Source organism: Falco rusticolus, chromosome 4 (genome assembly GCF_015220075.1).
Source record: "Falco rusticolus isolate bFalRus1 chromosome 4, bFalRus1.pri, whole genome shotgun sequence".
NCBI lineage: Eukaryota > Metazoa > Chordata > Aves > Falconiformes > Falconidae > Falco > Falco rusticolus.
Genome location: NC_051190.1, coordinates 76,089,852 through 76,111,621, shown reverse-complemented (window position 1 = coordinate 76,111,621; position 21,770 = coordinate 76,089,852). Strand labels below are relative to the sequence as shown.

Here is a 21,770-nt window from a genome sequence, read left to right as displayed (position 1 = left end):
GAGTGAAAACATTATAAATTGCACTTTGAAAAGAAGTGTGTACCACTCTCTGAAAGCATTTTTAGTCACTGTTTTGTCTGAAAGCCTTTGGACATTCAGCCTATTAATTTGTTTCTTTCCCAAACATATCTTTATTTATGCAGCAGAAGTATTCCTCTCCTCCAAGGTAAATTCTGTACCGTTTCACACCCCATTCTTTACAGACCTTCATAAATCCATTGTCATTTATTTGGCCCCTTAAACCTAGGAGAACATTTCCAATATACAAGAAATTTGATTTTGAATTTATATCCATAATAATTCATCTCTAATTTTAATGTTTTAATGAATCGCATGACATTCACTCCAGCGTTGTCCCTCTAAACAGCAATTTTAAGTATGTTCTTTATAGTGAAAACTATTTTGTTAATTATGTGATTCATAGGATAGTATTAGTTGAGAGAAAGTTATTTCATTCATGTTAAAGGATGGAATTACATTTTTTCAAAAGTAGCATATTCCAAAATGTTTCTCATCTGTCCCCTTTTTTATCAGTTTTAGTAGAAACTCGAAAGGTACACTCACAGAATGGATAAAACATGGAGGCAGAAGTGAGGTCTGAAGAAAACCAACATGTTTTCACCCTGCGTTGGCACTTGTCAATTACAAACATAAATTCACATTAATTAAAGCAAGTCACATCCTAAAAATATTTCTTTATTCTTTCAGACCGCTCTTCCGTGGAAATTCAGACGTTGATCAGCTAGGAAAAATCTTTGAGTAAGTAATAACTAGTTGCATTATGTCAATATCTGTTAAACTTTGTAACACTGTGAGGTTTCTTTGCCATGTTTTTATGCAATAATGGGACTAGAACAAAGTATTCCTAGAACATATTTCCTATAGCTACTGTACGCAACATGATATTTCCGTTTATTCTGTGTCAGAGTGGGAGGAGGAAGCAACACGGAATATAGTTCTGCAGAACTAACAGCCATCATCAGGAAGTTATGAGGGACTTCTGTTTCGGGCTTTTTAAATATCTTAAACACATTGTGCATGTACCATTCATGCATATCCTAAACAGTTCCATCCAAGAGATTCTCTTCACATAAAAAAACGCAGAGGTTTTTATTTTTCAGTAAACTCTTTGTGTATTTCAGCAAACAACATTAGAATACTTTAAAATTGTTATTAAACTGAAATCTCTGAGATTATTACCAACAGCTTCTTTGCAGAAAATACTTCTGAACATAAGAAAATAGTTGAGCTTTTAAAATATAGTATGTACCCTGTTAACAGTTCATATTTGGGTCAGAAAGGTAACTATGAGAACAGAAGGAATATCAGCATTTTAACATGTGCTTTGCCAGAGATGAACTAATTGGCTGTATTTTAAAACCATTTTACAATTCTAGGAGTTTGTGATTTTCCTCTTTAGATATAACAAATAGGTTGAGGAGGTGGGGAGGCTCTAGACACTCAGAGGTAGAAAATTCTCTTCCAAAATATGTTCTTAGTTAAAAAACAAGAAAATAAGTTATCAATATTACTGAAATGATAATTAAGTAGGATTATATCACTTTTGCTTGTAAAAGCTCTTCAGAGCAAGGAATGTTCCTGAATTTATAAGAACCATGTAAATTTAAGATCTGATGTACACATATCATGTAGTTAGGAAATCAAAGCCACATAGGGCTGGTCCCACTCCAGAGAATGAATGCCCATTCACCCCTCCACCTCTGTCTTCCCTTTTTGTATGGAGGAACTGCAGGGATCGAGAGATCTAGATGAAAAAAGAAATACATGGTGGGGCAGGAGTTGGGGGGCGGGGAAGGCTGAAGTGTTATTCCCTTGAAGATATTCCAAAGAGAAAATAATAACATTTCTGAGGAGAAGAACTTAAACAGAAAAAATAATTAATTTCTCTGTTTAACCATTTTTCCAGTTCTCAAATCATAACAGATCTGTTTCTAAGCATTTCCATTATTTAATATGAGGTTCCTAAATTGCAGGTCTTGGTTTCACACAGTTGACTTCCCTTTCCTGCATACCATACCAGTGTATGTGACTCACTTGCGTGGGTAATTTGTCATGCGCTGAATAGCTCTTCCTGCCCAATCCAGAAAAATCAGTCCTTGAAGTTTACTTTTTCTTCTGCCAGAGCTACTCCTTTAGTCCTACAATATTCTGCTGTATTAACTGAAGACAGTTTTGATACATACAACGTATTTTATCGTTTAAAAAGACATAGCTGAGATTTTTTTTAAGGATTTTGATTTGTTTATGACATTTAAGGGGAAAAATCAAAATTAACTGGGCTAGGATTAAATGCATAGCTGCTAGCGGCAGCCTCTGATGGGGATCTTTCCATCCCTAGGGGCCATGATTACCTGTGCAGAAAAGTATTCATTGAGAAGAGAAAATGCCATGCTAATTTTAGAAGAATTTCTAAACATCTACTTAAAGAGAAAGTTTGATTTTTCTTCTTTTGTGCAGTTCTCCCTAAATAGTTCAAAAGTTTATTTCTTGGGTTCGGGGGGGGGGTGGTCGGGGGCAGGGGGTGTATGCTAAATAGCATTTATTTTTTGTTTTCACAGCTGGAGAACACCCTACAGTTAGGCATAGCTCTTCTTGTAGGAGGATCGTTTCTTTCTACAGTAGTGACTCATTCTGCAGACTAATTTGGACAGAAAGTAGTTTTGGGATTTTCCTGCCATCTGGACTGATGCATTCTTTCAGATAATGGGGCTGTGGTCTACATTTGCTTTACATGTGCATTCTGTCTTGTGTCAGGTAAAATTCCGCCACATTTGAGGGTAAATCCCTCAGAGGTGGCCCAAAACATTTTCTGCTTTTCCAGGACACCAACAGCATGTGGGATAGCCTCATAGATTTCAGGCTAAATGCTGCAATGGTTTGAGCAGACTTGTCTCCCATTGTGATCAATGGGAGTGGAAAGTACTTGGCATTTCTCAAGACCAAGCCCGAGCCTTTGGCAGGAGGTGAAATTCATCCAAGATACTCCCAAACTTAGTCACTGAAATGGTAGTGCTACCAGAATGAGGGCATCTACTCAGACATTCATTATTAAGAGTTTTGAATGTGTAACTAAAAATGTTTCTCCTTTCCACTCTTGGTTTTGTCCACCCTACCTGTCTGACAGCTTGCCTCCTTGTTTCTTTTTGTTGGCTTTGCCTGTGCCTGTGCTTACTCTGCCCTGTTCATGCTCTCTCATGCAAATGTGAAAAAAAAACTGGGACTAACCAAACACGTTTGAATGGCAGGTTAAACTTCATTGTTAAAACATTTAACTATCCCATCTTCCTATGATGCTGCTTGTATTATATTTAATGCGGGCCCAGATCCTCGAACAGGTAATCACGTGCCTTTAACCACTGTGGCCAAGGGAGCTGCCCTATGCCCTCACCGTACCTGTGGTGATGAAAGTCAAACTCAATTTTTTATAGTCTTAACTTACCATTTCCCAAGAGCGGTGATATCTTCAGATACAGTAAAATTAAACTGTCCTGACTTTTTAATTGCTTTGCCCTTCAAGCTGTGCTCTTGTTTTAAGGGCATATTAATTTTTGGAGGTATTTTAGGTGAGCCAAATTACAATCTGAAGTCCATGTAGGTAGATGTGGAGTAATTCCACTAAGTTCACTGAAGTAACCCATGATTTACACCCAAGTGTCCGGCCCGTGGCCTCACCTGGTCTTGCTACCAGCCTCAGTAAGAAGAAAGGTCAATGCTGCTCCCTAGTGGCCTTGGGCTTAGTGCAGACCCAAATAGGCAGGGACGTTTTTTCATGTTCCTTCTTCTCTTACCCTATCAGCGTTTCCATTAAAAATCTTGATTTTACAGGCTGAAAAAATTGATTTCTCCCTGAAACCTGACAATTAATGTATGGCTTTTCCCAGAACGGCCTTCAGAAACTGGCGTTTCAACCCCACAAATATTAGCATCTGACCAAAACACAAGATATATAAGACATGATCCATCGTTGCAGGTTTACCTACTATGTCATTTATTTGGGTTTTAAACCTTAGCACGATTATTTAGTAAGTAAATTCTTCTAGAATTTAAAGAATAAAGAAATAAATTATAAAAAGAAATCAAAATATTCTATTAAAGGGTAGAGAAAAACTAAAATACAATTGAAAGTCAAACCATAAACACACTCAAGTCCTGTGCCACTTCTGAATTGAACTTTAAAACCTGCATTGTGAAGCAAATAAATTGTTTAAATTTGGGAAACAATTACTGCACATAGCTTTGAAGCATGATGAAACATCCCTTTTATTGCCTTACCCTCATCTTGACCCACACTCTTTTCTCAGTCCCTATTCTTGTGAATAAAGATCCTTGCATGCAATTCCCCTTTGAAACTTACTGCTTTTAATCATCCTGGAGTGACATATGTTGCACCATCCAGTCAAGAGCTGAGCAACTTTCTTCCAAAGCACTCAGCCCTTTTTCAACAAAAAGACTCAGAAAACTGAGACCTAGGCCAGAAAATTGTGCTGGCCACAGAATGATTTCTACCAAGCACACTGAGAACCTATACTCATCAGCCTTTGTTCACAAAGATCAGTGCACTACTGCACAGTTAATCTCATTTAAACAAGAAGACTTATAAACTCAGTATATTCAATTCAGTATATGCCACTCAGTATATTCAATATGAAGGGGAGACTGCGTAAATGTTCAGACCTAATGTTATGGTTTTCCTTCTGCAGTGTAATTGGACTCCCAGAAGAAGAGGACTGGCCTAATGACATTGCCCTTCCAAGAAATGCTTTCACTTCCAGACCTGCACAACCTATTGAAAAATTTGTACCGGATATTGACGAACTGGGCAAAGACTTGCTTCTTGTGAGTTTCTGTTTGTTGTTCTCCAAGCTGCATGACTGATAGTTACCGCTGTACATGCAGCATGCCAAGAAACATTTATGTTTCCATTTAATGGAGTTATTAAAAGCTCAAAAGTAGGTAGACAGATTCATGTAAATGTGTGAAACATCAGCACAAAGACACCACCTTTGGCTTCAGAGCTGAGAACAGAGACTAGAAAACTGTCAGAGAAGTACCTGTTTGACCTGTCTGTAGACCTTAGGCTTAGATCCTCACTGCTGTGCCACTGACTCAGCCATTCTTATAGTATAAGCCTGACATGAGTTCAAAAACTGATCTACCATTTTTCATTATGTAGTCGACGCAGTACAAAGCAGAAAATAGGCTGTAGAGGCAGATTACATCTGAATACTGAAAACTTGAGATTTGGAATCCAGCAATTGTTGCCTCTTACAAATGGCAGGATTGAACAGAAGCAAACATTGTGCTGGTACAATTGGTAACACTGAATTAAATTAAATTATTTCCATCATTTTTATAGATATGCTATAAACCCCAGCCCTAAAGTTCAGTCTTGGAATAGAATATAGGGAATGGCCTTGCCTCAGTTTGCCTTTTGCCATGCTTGTTCAAGTCTAGCTAAATTTGTTCTCTGGAAGCCTTTAAAAGACCTTGGGTCACATGGGCTCAGCAGAGTGGACTCAGTGCAATTGGTGAAAGACTTGCTGCATCCCTTCAGGAACTGCTATCTCTGGCCAATGTTATCTCTACAGAACAGCAGATCATCCACAATTGTCCTTATGACTGCAGCTCACAGCTGTGGTAAGCTGGACTACATCTGAACACTTGAAAGGACAGGGAAGGAATGCATCTGTTGTGCTTGCAAGCAGCCTGGAAGTGGAAGCTACATGTGGGACAAGAATTAGATTCTGGGAACAACAAGGAATAAAATATGGCAGAGAGCTCAGTGAGTGTCAGGCATGATGGGGAGGAAGAAGACAAATATCCATACCTAGAAGGTGAGGTGGGAAGGGAAGCTGTTCCTGTTAGGTGAAGAGATGAGGACTGGAAGCCACAGATAAAAGGGGAGAGTAGAACTGGAAGTCACTGAATTAAGTTTCAGAAGTCAAAGGATAGAAATTCTTATACAAGAAAAGAAGGTGGGAGTAGGGAGTGGTTAGACAAGGACAGTAGGAAGAATATTATTTGGAGATTAAAGGAGATGAGAAGAACAAAGTGTAAAATACAAGGCTATGGGAGAGATTTCAGTGCTGGCTGGACAAAGGCTGGGATAAGGATCTGGAAAGAAAGCAAGCAAAATACAACTAGAAGAGGGAGAAACTGAACGCAAAACATTAGCATACAAAGGCTATAGTCAAAGACCCAACACCTATAGAAATGCTGAGCCTAGGAATGAACATATACTTTATGATGCTGTCCATATTTGTATAACCACAAAAGAACAGCGCATTGAACACTAAGGGGATTCACAAGTTTTTCGTTGATAGTTCCTCTCTGGAATCTGTTAGACACGTCCTGTGCATGTGAATTCAGCAAAACCTGAATTCTGGGATTTCCTAAACTATGAATACTTGAATTTTCTAACTTGTTATTTTCTATTAGCTTTGAGGATGCCATATTCATATACTATGACCCCACTGCTTGTTTTAATATGAATGGTCATCCTATCATGCAGCACCTACTGAGACCCTGCGGTGTCTCATACTGATCATAAATTAAAGGGGCAGGCATTAGTGTACATATGCAGTTAGCACTGTTAACTGTATGTTTTAGTTAAAACCAACTTCTTTTCATACTTACAGAAATGCTTAGCGTTCAATCCAGCCAAGAGAATGTCTGCTTACGTTGCCCTCTCTCACCCGTATTTCCATGATCTGGAGAAATGCAAGGAGAATCTGGACTCTCACATGTCATCCAGCCAAAACTCCAGTGAGGTGAATGCATCTTAATGCTGACTGAAGATGAACCGTAAATGAACAAGACGTGTAGCTGACAAGGCCACTGTCCCATACAAACCACATAGCTGTTCTAGCGAAGATCCTTATTTGGAGGTTTTATGCACTTATCTTTTATTTTGGGATTGTGATGTGCTTATCCAAGGAATTCAATCTAGTTTACTTTCATCAGAGCAACACAAAGGCCAGGGCTTTGACCTGCTCCCATTGCAGCTTTATGTTTGTTTTGTTCTTGTTTTGTTTATCTACCTGGGAGAACTCCAGACAAAGAGAAGCTGCTGACCGGTTTTGCTGCCATTTTATCCTTTTAATATTGAATGCTGCCAGTGTGGAGTAGGATGATCAAGTCACTGCCAAAACATGATGCAATCTCTCTCTCTCTAGCTGCTGAAGCATGATTTGGTACTTTTTTTAATTATTATTATTATTATTATTATGATTATTATTGTGATGATGATGATGTGATCTTTTACAGTGATACTTAAAGAATGGCATTGAAATATCAGATCTCTGCAACCTGCAGTTAGCTGATACACGCATTAATACATCCAGCTACTGTTCTTTTATAGCATATATGCAGGTGCTTCCCCACTTGTAAACTTGGATGGATTATTTTATCATTTCATTGCTCTATAAAAATAACAATGATGATGGTGATCATAATAAATGTCTCAAAATTTAGGTTTTTTCATACACAAACGAGTTATTATCTAGCTACGTTTATATGCATGTTGCAACAAACAAGTGTTTTAAAAAACTTCTAGAGTCCTTTTCTTAAAGACTCTTTCAGTTTGTGCTGAAATCCAGACACATTTTAGCCCATCATCTAACCCATCATTTCCCCACTGGAAACAGCTGCAAGCATATTTTCTTTATCTCATTCCAATTTTTCTGATATGCAGCTTGAAAGACATGAGCAGAGCCAATGCAAATCAATACAGATTTTCACCTTCATCCTGTTTTATTATCAACCAAAAAGGAAAATAGAAAAAATACTTCCAGTTCAGAAGCAGAGAATCCTATACCTGTAATAAGCACAGATACATATTTGTGCTGAATTGTATGCTGTATACTGCGCTGCCTTACCTGAAACACCCCCTGCCCCTCCATGCATCACAAATGCATGAACATTACTGTCTCAAAATCCCTCAGACGTCATTTATTAAGCAGATTTGTTTTCTATGCAGAAATGCATGAGCTTCTCTCCTAAACCACCATGTGGGTATACGGGCACATGCTTCTTCACTAGGGTTAATGTGCCGTTATTGAATGTCAAAATAATTAACCAATTCACACACCTTTATAGCACAGTTATTTTAAATATTAGATTAAAATTTTATATTTAGTATTTTTACCTTAACTAAAATATATTTTCAGTATTTTTAAAAGAAGCTTTTATTTTTTTAATACTGTACTTGGAAAAAAAAGAAATATTTTTAATCCATAAAAGCTGTTCCCTAGCATGACTTTAGTGCATTTACCTGGATATGACTTGGGGGAAAGTATTGGTCCAACGAGTTAGGCCTTACCATAAAACCATAAATATACACTATTGCAGTATAGCTGATGATAAGTGAGGCAGCTAGCTTTGTTTGCTCCTGTGATAGTCCCTTAGGCTTCTCTCTTCCTCGTCTCTATTTCATGTTGTCTAGCTTGTGAGCCAGCAGTATATGCTCATTCCCAGCATGCTTGGCAGAAGCAGGGCCTTAGCAATGAGTTGAGCAATGTAATTTTTCCAGCTGTGGCATGGGAACTTGTAGCCGTCTCCCTGGCAGGCTTCTCAGTCCTGTGATAGACTGGCTGTTGTTGCAAACTTCACTGTTAACTCTGTTTCAGGTATCTGCACTGTCTGGGACATGGTCCATTGCTAGGATAGCGAGTGGATCTTATCTGTCTCTTGGATAAAGCTTTTTGTTACTGTTAGACACATAAGTATGCAACGTATGGTTAAATTAGGTCTGTTTCAAATAAGCCAGATTTTCAAAGGACCACTTGCATGCATGCATGCAGTGGCCTGCGCTTTTCTTCATGCCCAGAGTGATGCCTATGCAAAACCAACCAGCATGAACAGGCAAGCTGCAAATTAGACCTGGCAAGAGCATGCACGAGGCATCTGCAGATACAGAGATACTACAGATGCATAACACAAGAATTTTGAAAGCTCTATGGGCGGCAAGCTGAAGGCCAGGGAGAAGTCACGGCAGCTAAGCCTCCAATCTTGGCCTTGCCTGTGTTCCTACATCCAAAGGGAACTGTGAACCCATTGCACCGGTGTTGCCCCAGCCCTATTCCTCCATGGGTCAGTGGACCCGAGTGTGAGTAGGCTTTAACATTCATAGAAGAGGATGGGCCAGAATGAAGGGTTTTTTGCTAACCTTTTTTAAACACTAATTAGAACAATAAACAGCGCCAAAATTCAGGAGGATCTTGTTAACAGTAACAATGAAAAAAAATTTCTATGCAGGTCAGCACTTTCTAAAAATTTCACATTTTACCTAGTGATGAGCTATCATACATACTTCACCAGGGCATTCGGCTGGTGTGGCTTTCCAGTAGCTGTCAGGGAACTCTCCCAGAGCTCTCCAACAATTAAGATAGGGTGAAAATGTAGGGGAGGAGAAGGTATTTTCAAATTAGACTGAAAACTCTCAGCTAGAAATGTGCGTCATGTTAGAAGAGCTCGTTGTATTAAGCTTAGTGAAGGAAAGGCTAGAAGGTAATATGATTGCTGAATGTAGGACATTATTAGGGTAGAAGAAAAAGGGAGTCAAGGGAACACTTTCAGCTAAAGGCTAGTGTTGGCCCAAAATCTAATGAGAATATACAAATCACGTATTAACTACTGGAGCAGTGTTTCCCAATCAACAGTATCAAAGGAAGAGCTCAGAAAGCGACAGAGAAAAGAAGGGGCTGGCTTACAGAATCAGAAGCAGAGCTTCTGCAGCGTGGTGCTGTATGTTGTCTAATACAGGATCAAGTTATAAATGGGGGTATTCAGAAGAACAGCTTGAGGAGGACTGTTTAGTCGTCACATTCTGAAACATCCTTCCAGTGGGAATGGCAGGAACAAAAAAAGAAATCTAAGTTCTGTCTTAACAGGGTTAGGGAAATTATTTATCTAATGGGATCCTTGTGGTGACAAGGGCCTAGATTCAAAGGACCAATGACTTTTCAAATTACCTCCTTTTCAAAATCTCTTTAGGAAGAAATTCCATTTGACACGCTATAGGCTTTCTCTTACTCCAGTCTTCTCTGCCAAACCGTGGGGCTTCACTTACACTACTAAACTGAGAAAGCCTGTTTTCTGGCTGGGCAAAGTGCTGGCGCTGGCTAAAATCGTGCCAGGAATCATGCAGATAATTAGACAGTACAGACAACTGTGGGACTGTGCTCGAGCCCATGCCCTTGCTCTTTTTATTTCACTGGTCTAGCGCGAGTATTTCAGTGCCTTTACTCATTACTGCCATATGCGTAGGATGTAGGAATTGTATATGTGAAAAAGAAAGTGCTCCTTCACACGCATGTTCCAGACTGTAATGAAAACTCTTCACAGACCCTTTAAATAAGACTCCAGAGCGCAATTCTTCTTAGCAATAACTATGCATGTATGTGTTCTACAGGAGCAGTTCAACAGCAGCTGAAAACCTCTGAATAACAAAAAATATATTAAAAATAAATGTAGCTATTCAGCTCCTAGAGCACCCACAACCAGGCACTGTGCTCTTCTCAGCAGAGAACACGGTGTTCTAAGTAATGGAAGGAGCAAATTCTGTCTCCCACCAACCTTTTTTTTATCACCACTACGTAATTCTGCAGGAAAAACAGACCCAATAGCCAAGGAGAAAAATCAGCCAAGCCAGCTAGTGAAGTGCTAATTGCTGAATCATAGCAATCCATTTGGAGCAGTCCTTTTTTCTCTTCATCCTGTCTCCACACTCACTCTAGCTCTCCAGTTCTTCTCCTTAAGCTCCCTCATGGAAACAGGTTTCAGTGATGCTCACAGGTGCTATTTCAAACAAGATTCTTCCAGATTTTCAATAGCTACACAGTGTAGGTGCCCCCTACATCCCTATTACCGAGTGTTGCTTCTTGTAGTCTGGCAGCCCAGAACCAATGATTAAAAAATAATTTCTTTGTGCACCTCATTCCTTAGCCTTAGTTTTGCATACACCTATGTTGCCTTCTGTGTGCCAAGTAAAATTCTAAAAATAGCCTCCAGGGTTTTTTTTCAGCCTATTACTCCACAATGGCAAATGTTAGAGTACCTTTCACTGTTGTTCCTGTCCTAAAACACACCAAAAAAATGAGGATTGCATGTTTGCAAAATATTGAAATTTGGTGCTATGTGTATAGAGCCTTTCACATCAAAGGAAGCAGTAGGCTGTAGCATTTGAGCATGTTCTGCATGGGAGATGGTATCCAGCATCGTAACTCTTATGTGGTTTTTACACTCATAAGAAGAAAATACCATGCCATACTACTTTTTACAGGTTCACTCACTGACTTTGAGGAGCATGTTTTATTATACATGTGATTCTCTCTGCTGTTAGGTATTAAGCTAACTTTAATGTGGAAAATAAAGAGAAAACATGCTGGTTTGGTCTTTTAGCCAACAAACTTGGAGCACTTCTCTGACTCACAACTGAAAACACATCAGTTGTCAAATATGTATATGAATCATAAACCACATAGTTTAGTTTAAAGACCACGTAAATTAACTATGTTAATGTATAAGATGCAGTTGAATAATGAGGAAGTTTATTCTAAGAACTCTGTTTTACAGAACCACTTCTCTAGTATTTTTCATATGCAATAGTTTCAGGAATAGATTGATTTTTATCTACAATGTGAATTAGAAGATACTAGGCTATTAGAGTGATTTTATTGTGTTATGCTTGAAGCTTGAATTGCTCACACACTTAGGAACCTAACGTATTTATTTTATTGCTACAAAACTGCTTCTAAATATCAAGATCTTTTTTTATGTTAATAGGATTTCACACTCTCTTAATGTGTAAATTATTTTCTTGAAATTAGTATATTAGAAAAAAACATTTCTCCAGACTGCAGCAATGTAGGAAAATTCAAGAAATGTATTTTTACTTTCACAGAGAACAATAACATGTATACTGAAATCTTCAGTAACTGACTGTCAATAAGCTATCACTTTTGCTTCTTTTTCATTACCAAGTATTGCAGTATACAGATTGCTTAAAGGTTCAGAAACAGTGTCTAGAAAACTAAATGGGATTTTATGTGTTTAATCTTCCAGGTTTCATTTTCATATCTGGGGGTGGGGGTGGTGGATGGTCCAAGTACAGTTCAGGTGTGCAAAAACACAATTACAGAATTAACAGTCTAACCATCTGTACAATTCAAACAGGAGCTTTATTTTTGAGCTGTTTATTTTATTACATCCCTTTGTTTTGGAAATTGTTAGGTAGTGGCTGTAACATAATTCTGGTTTCTGGACCAGGCTAGAGCATCAAATGCCAATAATTTAGGTAAAGCAATAAGAAGCTTTCTTATCATTTTAAATAAACTAGGCCATTAAAAGAAGGAAGATATGGACATGTGAACTGACAAATATACTTTTACCAAGGGTTATTTCTTCCCTTTAGTTTGATGCTTAGCAAGTATTGCATACTGATATGCACTATATACACTATTGTGGTATATTAGAACCATAGAAAACACTTCGGCATAGTGTGCACAGATAATAGAAATGGCTCATTAGGTTCTTGTAGAACCCAGCTAAAAACCATTCTTTAGCTGTAACACTCAGAATTTTGAAACTGATATATTTTTCCATTTTAAAATGTTTGTGAAAATTTTTGTATACTTTTTTAATTCATACAGTGATAGGCACCCAAACAGAACTGAATCAAATAGACACTTCTCAAAAATGATTCTGCAAGGCCAAGTAGATACCATCAGTTCTCTATGTGTTCAGCGGAAGCTGAAATTACCCAGCACCATGCTTAAATGCTTTTAAAAGCAGAAAAGCCCAAGGCTGCTGTGAGTAAAGTTACTGGAAATTTTGCTTTGACTTACATAAAGTCCTTTGAGAGCCTCTGCAATATTCTAATTTCCAGCCTTCATTGAAAGACTGTGCAAAACAGCTAAGATAAACCAAAACTCCCTAACCATATGGCATATTTTCCTTCAGATTAAATGTTTTATCTGTGTTAGAATATATTAGTGGGCTTCTTCCAGCCCAACGTCAGTGAGAGATTCTGCTATGGATATTTTGATACTGGGTGATTGTGGTAGAGTAGGGTTTTGGTTTTTTTTTTTTTCAAAAAAGATCAGACAAACGCTATTGCCTTCTTTTTAAAACAACAAACTCTAAGGAACTATTGGGAAAATACTGTTGGGATAAGTGAAAAGGAGGGTATTTATAACATGAAAAAATGTAAATACAAACAATGTGTGTTAAAAGTGCATTGAAACAGATACTTTTTCACTGACCTTGCAAAGTTCACAGGGTTTTATGGAAGAAAAGCACCCAAGTATGAACTTACTCTAACTGCCATTTTAATGTTCATTTGCACTAAAGCAACCTATACTGTTTGGCTAAAAAGAGGAGGGAAAACAGGTGATGTTTAACTTGTGATTTACTTTAGTGATGTCTACATGGATATGCTGGAAAGCTGTCAAGCTAGCTGTCCATTTTTGAGCAAGCTAAATTTGCATCTGCATTATTTAGCTTTCCGTATTTGCACCTTAAACCCATCCACATGCCAGAAAAAAACACATTTTCTAATATTTAAATGGATACTTGCTCCCATTGACATGCTCACTTTAAACCCAGCCAAAGAGCACTGTCTCTGCCACTGAATGGAAAATGAATTTTCATACTGTCAGGTTCCTTCATGCCATTACTTCTGCAGAGTTTGTAATCAACTTTCTACAATATGCAGCCTTTATGTTTCATATGTATGTCATGTTGTGCAAATCCTCAGCCTTTTCTTGAATGTTAGGATCAATTTTGAGGAGCTAGGTGAGGGGGGAAAGTTGTGAAGTGCTGAAAAGACAGGGAAAATGGGCAGAGATTTGGAGAGTGCAGGACAACTTTGGCAAGTGAATTTGAGTATGTGGAAAAGTTACGTATAAGTGTAGGGGGAAGACTTTTTTTCCACGTGTTTTGTTTTCTCTTGTCAGTTTCATAAGCATAAGATGATAAAGCAAGACTCTTGCATAGGATTTTAGTTCCAGATACTTATTATGCCAACTCAAGTCATGAGTTCCAGTGCAGTTTTTCAACATAGCAACAGCTCTATTTTTTAAATCAGATTTTGCAGAAGCTAGAAGTTTTTCTGTGTAGATACTTTAAAAAAGTCTTACAAGACAGCTTGAGAGCAATTAAGCTGGCCACACAGCCACTGCCTTTAGTTCATCTGCAGACATAGGAGAGTCACTAACAGCGTCCATTAGTGTGCCGTATCATCATGCATTGGGAGCTGACTCCTGCCACAAATGGAAAATCCTATGGCAATCCAAAACAGCATGTTTTTGAGCACCTGGATTTTGATAAGATTATCCGCGTGCAAGTTTTGCTGGATTTGTCCAGGTGGTTCACCATCTTACAGGAGCAAGTCTGAGACCCTAGCAAATCTGCCTGACACCCAGTATAAGAAATACTGCAGAAACCATCTGCCATGGAAAAAAAAAAGTCTGTTTGTAGGTTGTACAGCAGGAATGGAGCTTTCTGAGCTGCAGTGCCAATCTGAGAGCTACCATTAATTATTGTGATGCCACAATACACGCATATTCCAAAATTACAGAATATACGGCCTGTTTGCCATTTTGTTGTGTTTAGTCCACGTGTGTGGGTGGCTGGGTAAGTGTTGGCACAGAGCGGCTAATTTTGGTCCTTCCATTAGGCGTGAGCAGCTAGGCTTGGCACAGAGGCAAATTTCACAGTTCCAGGGATTGGAAGCCTCTAATTCTACACAGTAGTTCTCTGGCATTTGTTAAATACATACAGTGACAGATCACCCAGCCACTCAAGCTGTCCTTTCCTTATCCCAGATCATCCTACTGTGACACTGTGAAAGAAGCCCTGGGGAGTCCCCTCCTCAACAGTCCTTCAGCAGCCCGCTTCCTCCCACTGCAGTGACACTTAATTACCTGTCACTTGTATCTGACCCTGCTGATACTTCCACAGAGACTTAAGAAGCTGTGAGCAAAATTGCTACCTTGTGATTCTGCAGCCCCCCAAGTCTGCAGGCAGCCAGTGATTTATACTATAGTTTTTCCTTGCTTCTCATTAGGAACTGTAGAGTATGGCAAGGTGTGTGCTACTTTGACATTTTTTGGTTCAAGTGAAGAGATGAGCTAGAATAAATTACATTGAACATAATGTGTTTGATCAGCCAAAACAATTTTTGATTCAGAAGATTATTTACTAAGGATCAAAGATCCCTGGACAACTGTCTGCGATGTACATGTTTACAAGAGCAGCCAGTGATGTTTCTGTTATGAAGGCAAACACGACTAGCAATGCCAGCCTCCTACTGCTTACCCCCTTCTATTCCCCTTCCCCAAGACCACTATTCCCAGGGAGAGATTTCCTCCCAGCATGAGGCAGAGCAACCATATAACAATTCTTCCTTATATGAAAGTCCCCATTTCTCAAGACAACTTGGGCACATGTAGGCAATCAAGCTCATTCCTTTGCTTTTTGCTATGGCAGTTTTGAGTACAGAGCCCTGCCACAAGGACCTTAATCCCCAATATATTCTCCCAAGGAAAAGTCTTTCTAGAATCTAGAGGGGACAGTATGCTTACTGTTTCTATGACAGTTGACTGTTTTGCATTTTAAACAGCAGCGTTGTCAGAAGTGCCCTAAGAAAGCTCTCTGATGACTGAATTCTGGACATGCTGTGGGAAAAGACAAGATGTTTTATTCCAGGTGGATGATGATGTATCTCAATCATTCTTCATTGGTGATAGAAAAAAATCCCACACAGTTCAAAATATAGCCTGGGTCTGCAGAGTGCTAAGTAAATAAGAAGTGCTTCTCAATCTTTTTCCCAGCAAAACCCAAAATCCATCGTGATTTCTTGCAGGGACTTTATCTTGGAGTCCTTTGCAACAAAGGTGGCTGTAACTGTGTTGCAACTACAACAAAAAGTACTTCAAAAACTGGATGCTGGCAAGAAGTTTGTGGATATAAGGCTGTGCAAGGTGACTTACATAAGCTCAGCAGGGATGCGCTCATCTGAAAGTTTTTGCCATGAACATTTTGAACTGAAGTTACCTATCATAACATGATAGAAGGACTGCAGTGTCGTGAAATTAAAAGGCTGAAGGGATTGCAAAGATGGATCCATCCTTTCCTTTTTCTCCTTAGGTGTCTAGCAACCAGTGGTTTTCCAGCTTCATTTTGTTTTGATTTGTTTGATTTCATCTCCACCACCACTGTTCACCTTCCTATTGTGCATAAGTTGAATAGAAAAGAATTAGTTTAGCAGCTCAAAACCAGAGCAGGCCAGCACTGTCTAAAATTTCTGATGGCTCTCTGGTGGTCAATATTAAGTGAACCAGTTGTCTCTGTTTAGATTCCAACAAATAGAATTCGATACCCATGACACCTTCCTTGCATTCAGCACTGTTAAATAACATTCTCCACAGTGTCCAAAACCTCTTTTCCTAGAGACTGAACTCCCCTCCTACAACCCACTTAGAGTCACAACAATGTAGGCAAAAGTCTACATTATGGCGGTGCTTTTCAGTAAGAAATGAGAGCTGGTTCCAATTGAAACAGTGCCTGAAAGAGTCTCGGGGATTCTTAGCCAGGCATCTTTCACAGGCAAGGCAGTCACTTCTGTTAAAGTGAGAAATACATTTTAAGATACTTAAGATAGAGAAAATATAAAGATGCCATTTATTTTTCTGCTAGAATCTATTTTCTACATAAAGCTGTATGATTTTGGCACTGAAACCAAGCCCACAGGCACCTGTTTATTCTTTCCTTTCAGTCTTTAATTTCTTTGTAAATTCTTTTCGGCATTCATATTAATGTATTTATGGTCCGTTTCATTCCAGTTCATTTACGTGGTCTATATCTGCCATTGAATCTCATATGGGTTTTATTTTTAATGTATTATTTAGCTGCATTGCTTTGAACAGCTTTAAAAGTATAATGTCTTTGAATGCTCTAGTTAAAGAAAAATTGCACCCTCAAAATGATGTCTTAGAAGTTGAACTATACTTTGGAAATGGTGTTTATATTATAACTCTTGGAAGCATCACAGGGTGCTTTCATCTGTATGTCTTCTACTTTCTGTGTAACAGTGTGTATTTGTATTTCCTCACTAGCTTGATACTCTTCAGTCTGAAGGCCTCAGTATGCAAGCACATGAATACCGTACCTCACCTGAGCAGTCCCACAGAGCTGAGAGGGGTTACTCATGTGACTATAGTTGCTCACAAAGGTATTTGCAGAAAAAGGCTTTCCTTTAGTAATTGACTGTAGTTGTGAGGACACATGGTTAATAACAGCACCAGGACACCAGTAAGTGGTGTCAGTGTTTATTGAAGATGTGGGCACATTTATCTGCAAGTTATTTGACATTAACCTAAATTATTGCTATTATAATTCAGTATATTATTTCTTACGAAAACACACTAGTCCTGTGAGAGGGTAGTTGCCAAAAAACGTGTCGAGTCTTGCTGCTTTATTGTTTATTTGCATTTAGTATACATTTTGGTTGTTGAAGTGAAGCTAGTTTCATAGAGAGGCAGAAAGCTAGATCAGTCAAAAAAAATTATAAGTAAGCTTCATACTGTACATTGAGTTTTGCAACTAGAGTAGTATGTGTGTTCAGATATAGTATTTTTTATGCTTTAGGGTATTTTTGTTTGTTTTAATATGTAAAGGAATAAGCAGATTACTTTGAAATGCTATTGTAGAGCTAATTTTACACATACTGGGGGAATGTTGTCTGAAAAATTAAAAATAGAAAACATTACATAGGCTGCCATTGGCTTGATATTGTTCATAGCAGTCCAGCAGGTATGTGTCGATTCCAGTTGCTGAAGCCAGGGGCCAAGTTTGTGTGGCATCTTGTAACTGAAGAAGGTTTTTTTCAATGATAAAGTTGCCCATCTGGGCTTTAAGTAAGATTGTTGGCTAAAGAAAAGCATAGAGGCAGCGAAATTCAGTATTTTTTTTGTGTGTGCATGGAAAATTGCATAAAATAGGATTGGGGTTTCAAAGTATTTTAAATCATTTAGCGTAATTTACTCTTGTTGTAATTCCACCGACTACAGTTAAATTAAACCAAGAATTTGACCTTGTAAGTCTACAAATTTCAGTGTCAGGCAGCTCAGGTCTATATAAAGGTAGTTAAGCTTAGTAAATCAGCAAGAATACTATATAAATGGTAATGTGTGATAAAAATCTTAACTCTAGTTACATTATTTCTCTCAAAATTTCTATTCGTTACTTTGTTATACAAAAGTTCAGAAGTGCACTTCTTAGGGGCATTGGGATATGTGGAGAAAAGCATGATGCAGGTATAGTAATGTATCAGAAATAAGATTCAGTTCTTACTGCTCCAGACACTCCATGTGTGCCTATCTTACACGTCACAAATCCCACTGCAGTTAACAGAAGACATACGAAGTTAAGCCTGTTTGTAACTCTCACAGCATACTGGTTTCAGAATCTGCAAGATGAGATATGTTCTCAAAAGGCATTATTAAAACTTGTGTTTTCAGGTTTACAGAATACTATGAACAGCAAGGACAGCTTCTAAGACACATCCAGAGTAGCTTTGTTAATTGATACTACATCAGACCAATATCCATTGGCAAATCAAAATCCGTCTGGTACCTTTATTTCTCAGTATGGTTTTGCAAAATATAACACACAAAAAAATTTCAGAAGGTTAAAACAGCCTGTAATGCTGTTTGGGTTACTTTTTCTCTTTTTTCCCCCCTTTTTGTCATAAAATATCATGTGCTCTGGAGGTGTCTAGGATTTGATAATTCAAGGAAAACATGCAAAGCAGTGTCAAATATTTTTTTTGCATTCACCTTAGGGCATGAAAGCTGATGAAAATCAGCATAGTCCTGTTGACTTCTACAGCATTGTATCAGCTTATACCAGCAAAACAGCTGGCATGTCAAGTTTTATCATTTCAAGTCACTTTACCTACTTACGCAGTGGGATTTTATTTTGCAAGATGGAAAGTTACCTACGGTGCAGACTGTACTACCTAGACACCATTGAATCCTATTCACAGGACATGATTTCACTGTATCACTTCATACTTGAAAGTCATGATGTTCTTTTAATCAGGGTACAAACATGAAAAGGTGCATGTGTTACTGTTTCTTTTAAAGGTGCATCATTTTGTTTATTCTGTGTGCTTAATAGTTAACTATTCAGTGTTCTTCACATTCTTCGCATTCAGCATTAAAATCACCTATGTGTGAAATGCACTATCACCTACAGGGGTACAGAAAGATGTAATAGTGATTTCTTGAATTGTTACTCACATATAATGATTTACCTTTTAGTCATCAATGTGACATAAAGGGGCTACAACATGCAAACTGTGGTATATAAAAGCATTGCACCATCACTGTACATGAAATCTTGCAGCCTCTCTCCCCTTCTTGCACAGCTGCCGATTACCATATATGCATTGGAAAAAAGTATGTTTCTGCTGTACAGAAAGGCTGGGAAGTAATGCAAACAATTTGGAAACTCTAGAGCTCCCTTTGCAAGCTTTCAAAGCCCTTTGATCTAACTGCATGCCTGCTCTGTGTCCCAAATTTCACTCTACAGGGCTTTCTGCTTTAAGAACACCCTCAGCTGGGGCTACTTTACATTGACTGCATTGAAGTTCACCGGAGCATGCACCTTACCATATAACATATTCTTTAGCTTTTACAAGTTTGTAAAGATGGTTGACTGCAAAAAATAATCATGTGTCAATACAGAGAAATTAAATTAAGGCACACAGAAGGTTATCAATATTGTATTATATCAGAATTACAGTCCTTTGGAACTGAACGTTTTGCTGCTGGCAGTGCAAGAAAAGCAAAGATGTGTATTTATTGTTGGGTGCTGATGGTTCAGTATGAAAATCAATATAATAAAAATTTTCACGGTCTCAAGTTCTTTTTAGTCATTCCCAAATTATTGGAAAGTGAAAAGGCAAAATATTACTTTTGTATTTAAAACTGCTTTCCTGAGGTTTACTTCACCTTTCTAGCTATATTTTTTCTTTTATCTAAAAATGTAAAATAAATACAAATGCAGTAAGTATTGTATATTAAAGACAGAAAATTAGCAACATTGTTTTCTGGTTTTTCTGTTGGCAATTTTTTTTTTTCAACACCCTGGGTATTCTAGAAAATCAGTGAACATATGCATAACCAGACACAGAAACGTAAGCACATGCACACCCTTCCCAGCACCTTACCATATACCTTTATTTCTATAAAAATCTAACCTCATTTGTCCTGATTTCTCATTTCTGGACTACTTTATTGCTTACCATGGATGAATTGCATGTAAAAAAAAATAAATTTGAGTGATTACTTTTTCTTTCAAAGGCATGACATTGTTGCAATTGCTATGAATGCTATGTGGTTCAGCACTAGTTTGTCCTTGCTGAAATCTTCTTTGTTTTGGTTTAGGCAAGTTGTGCTTTCATTCTGCTGTAATGGCTCTCAGTCCTTCATGAAACACAGTATTTCCTCCAAATGTTCCTTGACCCAATTTTTGTGCGAGTATGCCTAGTATTTGTGTATTCCTAAAGATTCTGCTCCTTTCATCTTCCATCTTTGGAGAAGCTGAGCACACTTTATTGATGGACCGTTCTTGGTTGGCTGTGACTAGTGACATTTCTGCGTATACAGAAATGGTAAAAGTGTGTGTTCCAAGTCACACAAAACAACACAGCATCAGACTCTAAAACCAGATGCATATTTTCTGTCTTTACTCCTAACCAACAAAAACATCCTCATCAAAACCACACAAATAAAGCTTCAGCTTACTGTAAAAATCATTAAGTGCTCTTTAGAGCAGAATACAAGTAATTCCTACTAATGAGGCCTCCAATGAGCCACCAGACACAGGAATCTTAAAAACTGTTAGTTAGCTCAAGCTTCCAAACAGATTTCAGTTTCTGGATGAAAACTCTAGAGAGAAATGACTGCAAAGCTAACCAGACTCCAAAGCCACAAAGGTTTTTACAACAGAACCAAAACTTTGTGCTGCCCCTAGAAACTATAAGGAACCATGAAAGTCCTTTACAAAACATAGTTACATACACTGCAGGTGTGACAGCATTAAATAAAAACAGCAGCTACCTTTACATTATGTGACATCCCAGATTAGTCTTTAAGCGCATTATAAGATTACGAGCAGCAGTCCAGCCAGGGACAGACACAAAATCAGCCGCAGTGAGGCCTGTAGCTGAGCAGAAGAGTCGCCATCATAAATACCCATGTTAGCCGTAGCTAATCTGTTGCAAAAAAGGAATAAAATCATGGCGATATTTATTTAACAGATTATATAAGAGCTGCCATACAGTTCTGGACACTATCCAGTGTTTTCTCTCTGACAGTGCTCAGGGCAAGATACCACAGAATAAAATCCAACAGTCTGTGGACAACTATGGAACAAATTTGGGAATTTTCTTCCTAGTCCTCAGCTTGAGAAGGTGTCTTACCCCCTGCATGAAGTTCATAAAACCCAATTATGGAAGAAAAAAATACATGAAAAAAAAAAATCCATTAAGCAAAATACTAAGGACGTTGTAGAAATAAGCACAAATGCTATTCTTCTTATTATTCACTTAAATGTTCTCATTCTCTTTGCTTCAAAATTATCTGACACTAGATGTCACATGCTTATTAGCACCATAGAAACAAGTGTTAATTTAAAAAGATTTAAATGCATTGTCTTTGTCTGTCATTTGCCTGCCACTT

At 38.1% G+C, this 21,770-nt stretch overlaps 1 protein-coding gene across 4 annotated transcripts in view; it reads left to right on the top strand.

The window, feature by feature from the left end:
* CDK6 (cyclin dependent kinase 6) overlaps positions 1–20,124 on the top strand; it is a 147,399-nt gene extending 127,275 nt beyond the window's left edge. For all 4 annotated transcript variants that reach the window (XM_037382433.1, XM_037382430.1, XM_037382431.1 and 1 more), the window contains exons 6-8: positions 709–759; positions 4,722–4,857; positions 6,660–20,124. In XM_037382433.1, coding sequence (XP_037238330.1) covers positions 709–759; positions 4,722–4,857; positions 6,660–6,806 — 334 coding nt within the window. In that variant the 3' untranslated portion in view covers positions 6,807–20,124. The remainder of the gene's footprint in view (positions 1–708; positions 760–4,721; positions 4,858–6,659) is intronic.
* The last annotated feature ends 1,646 nt before the right edge of the window (positions 20,125–21,770 follow it).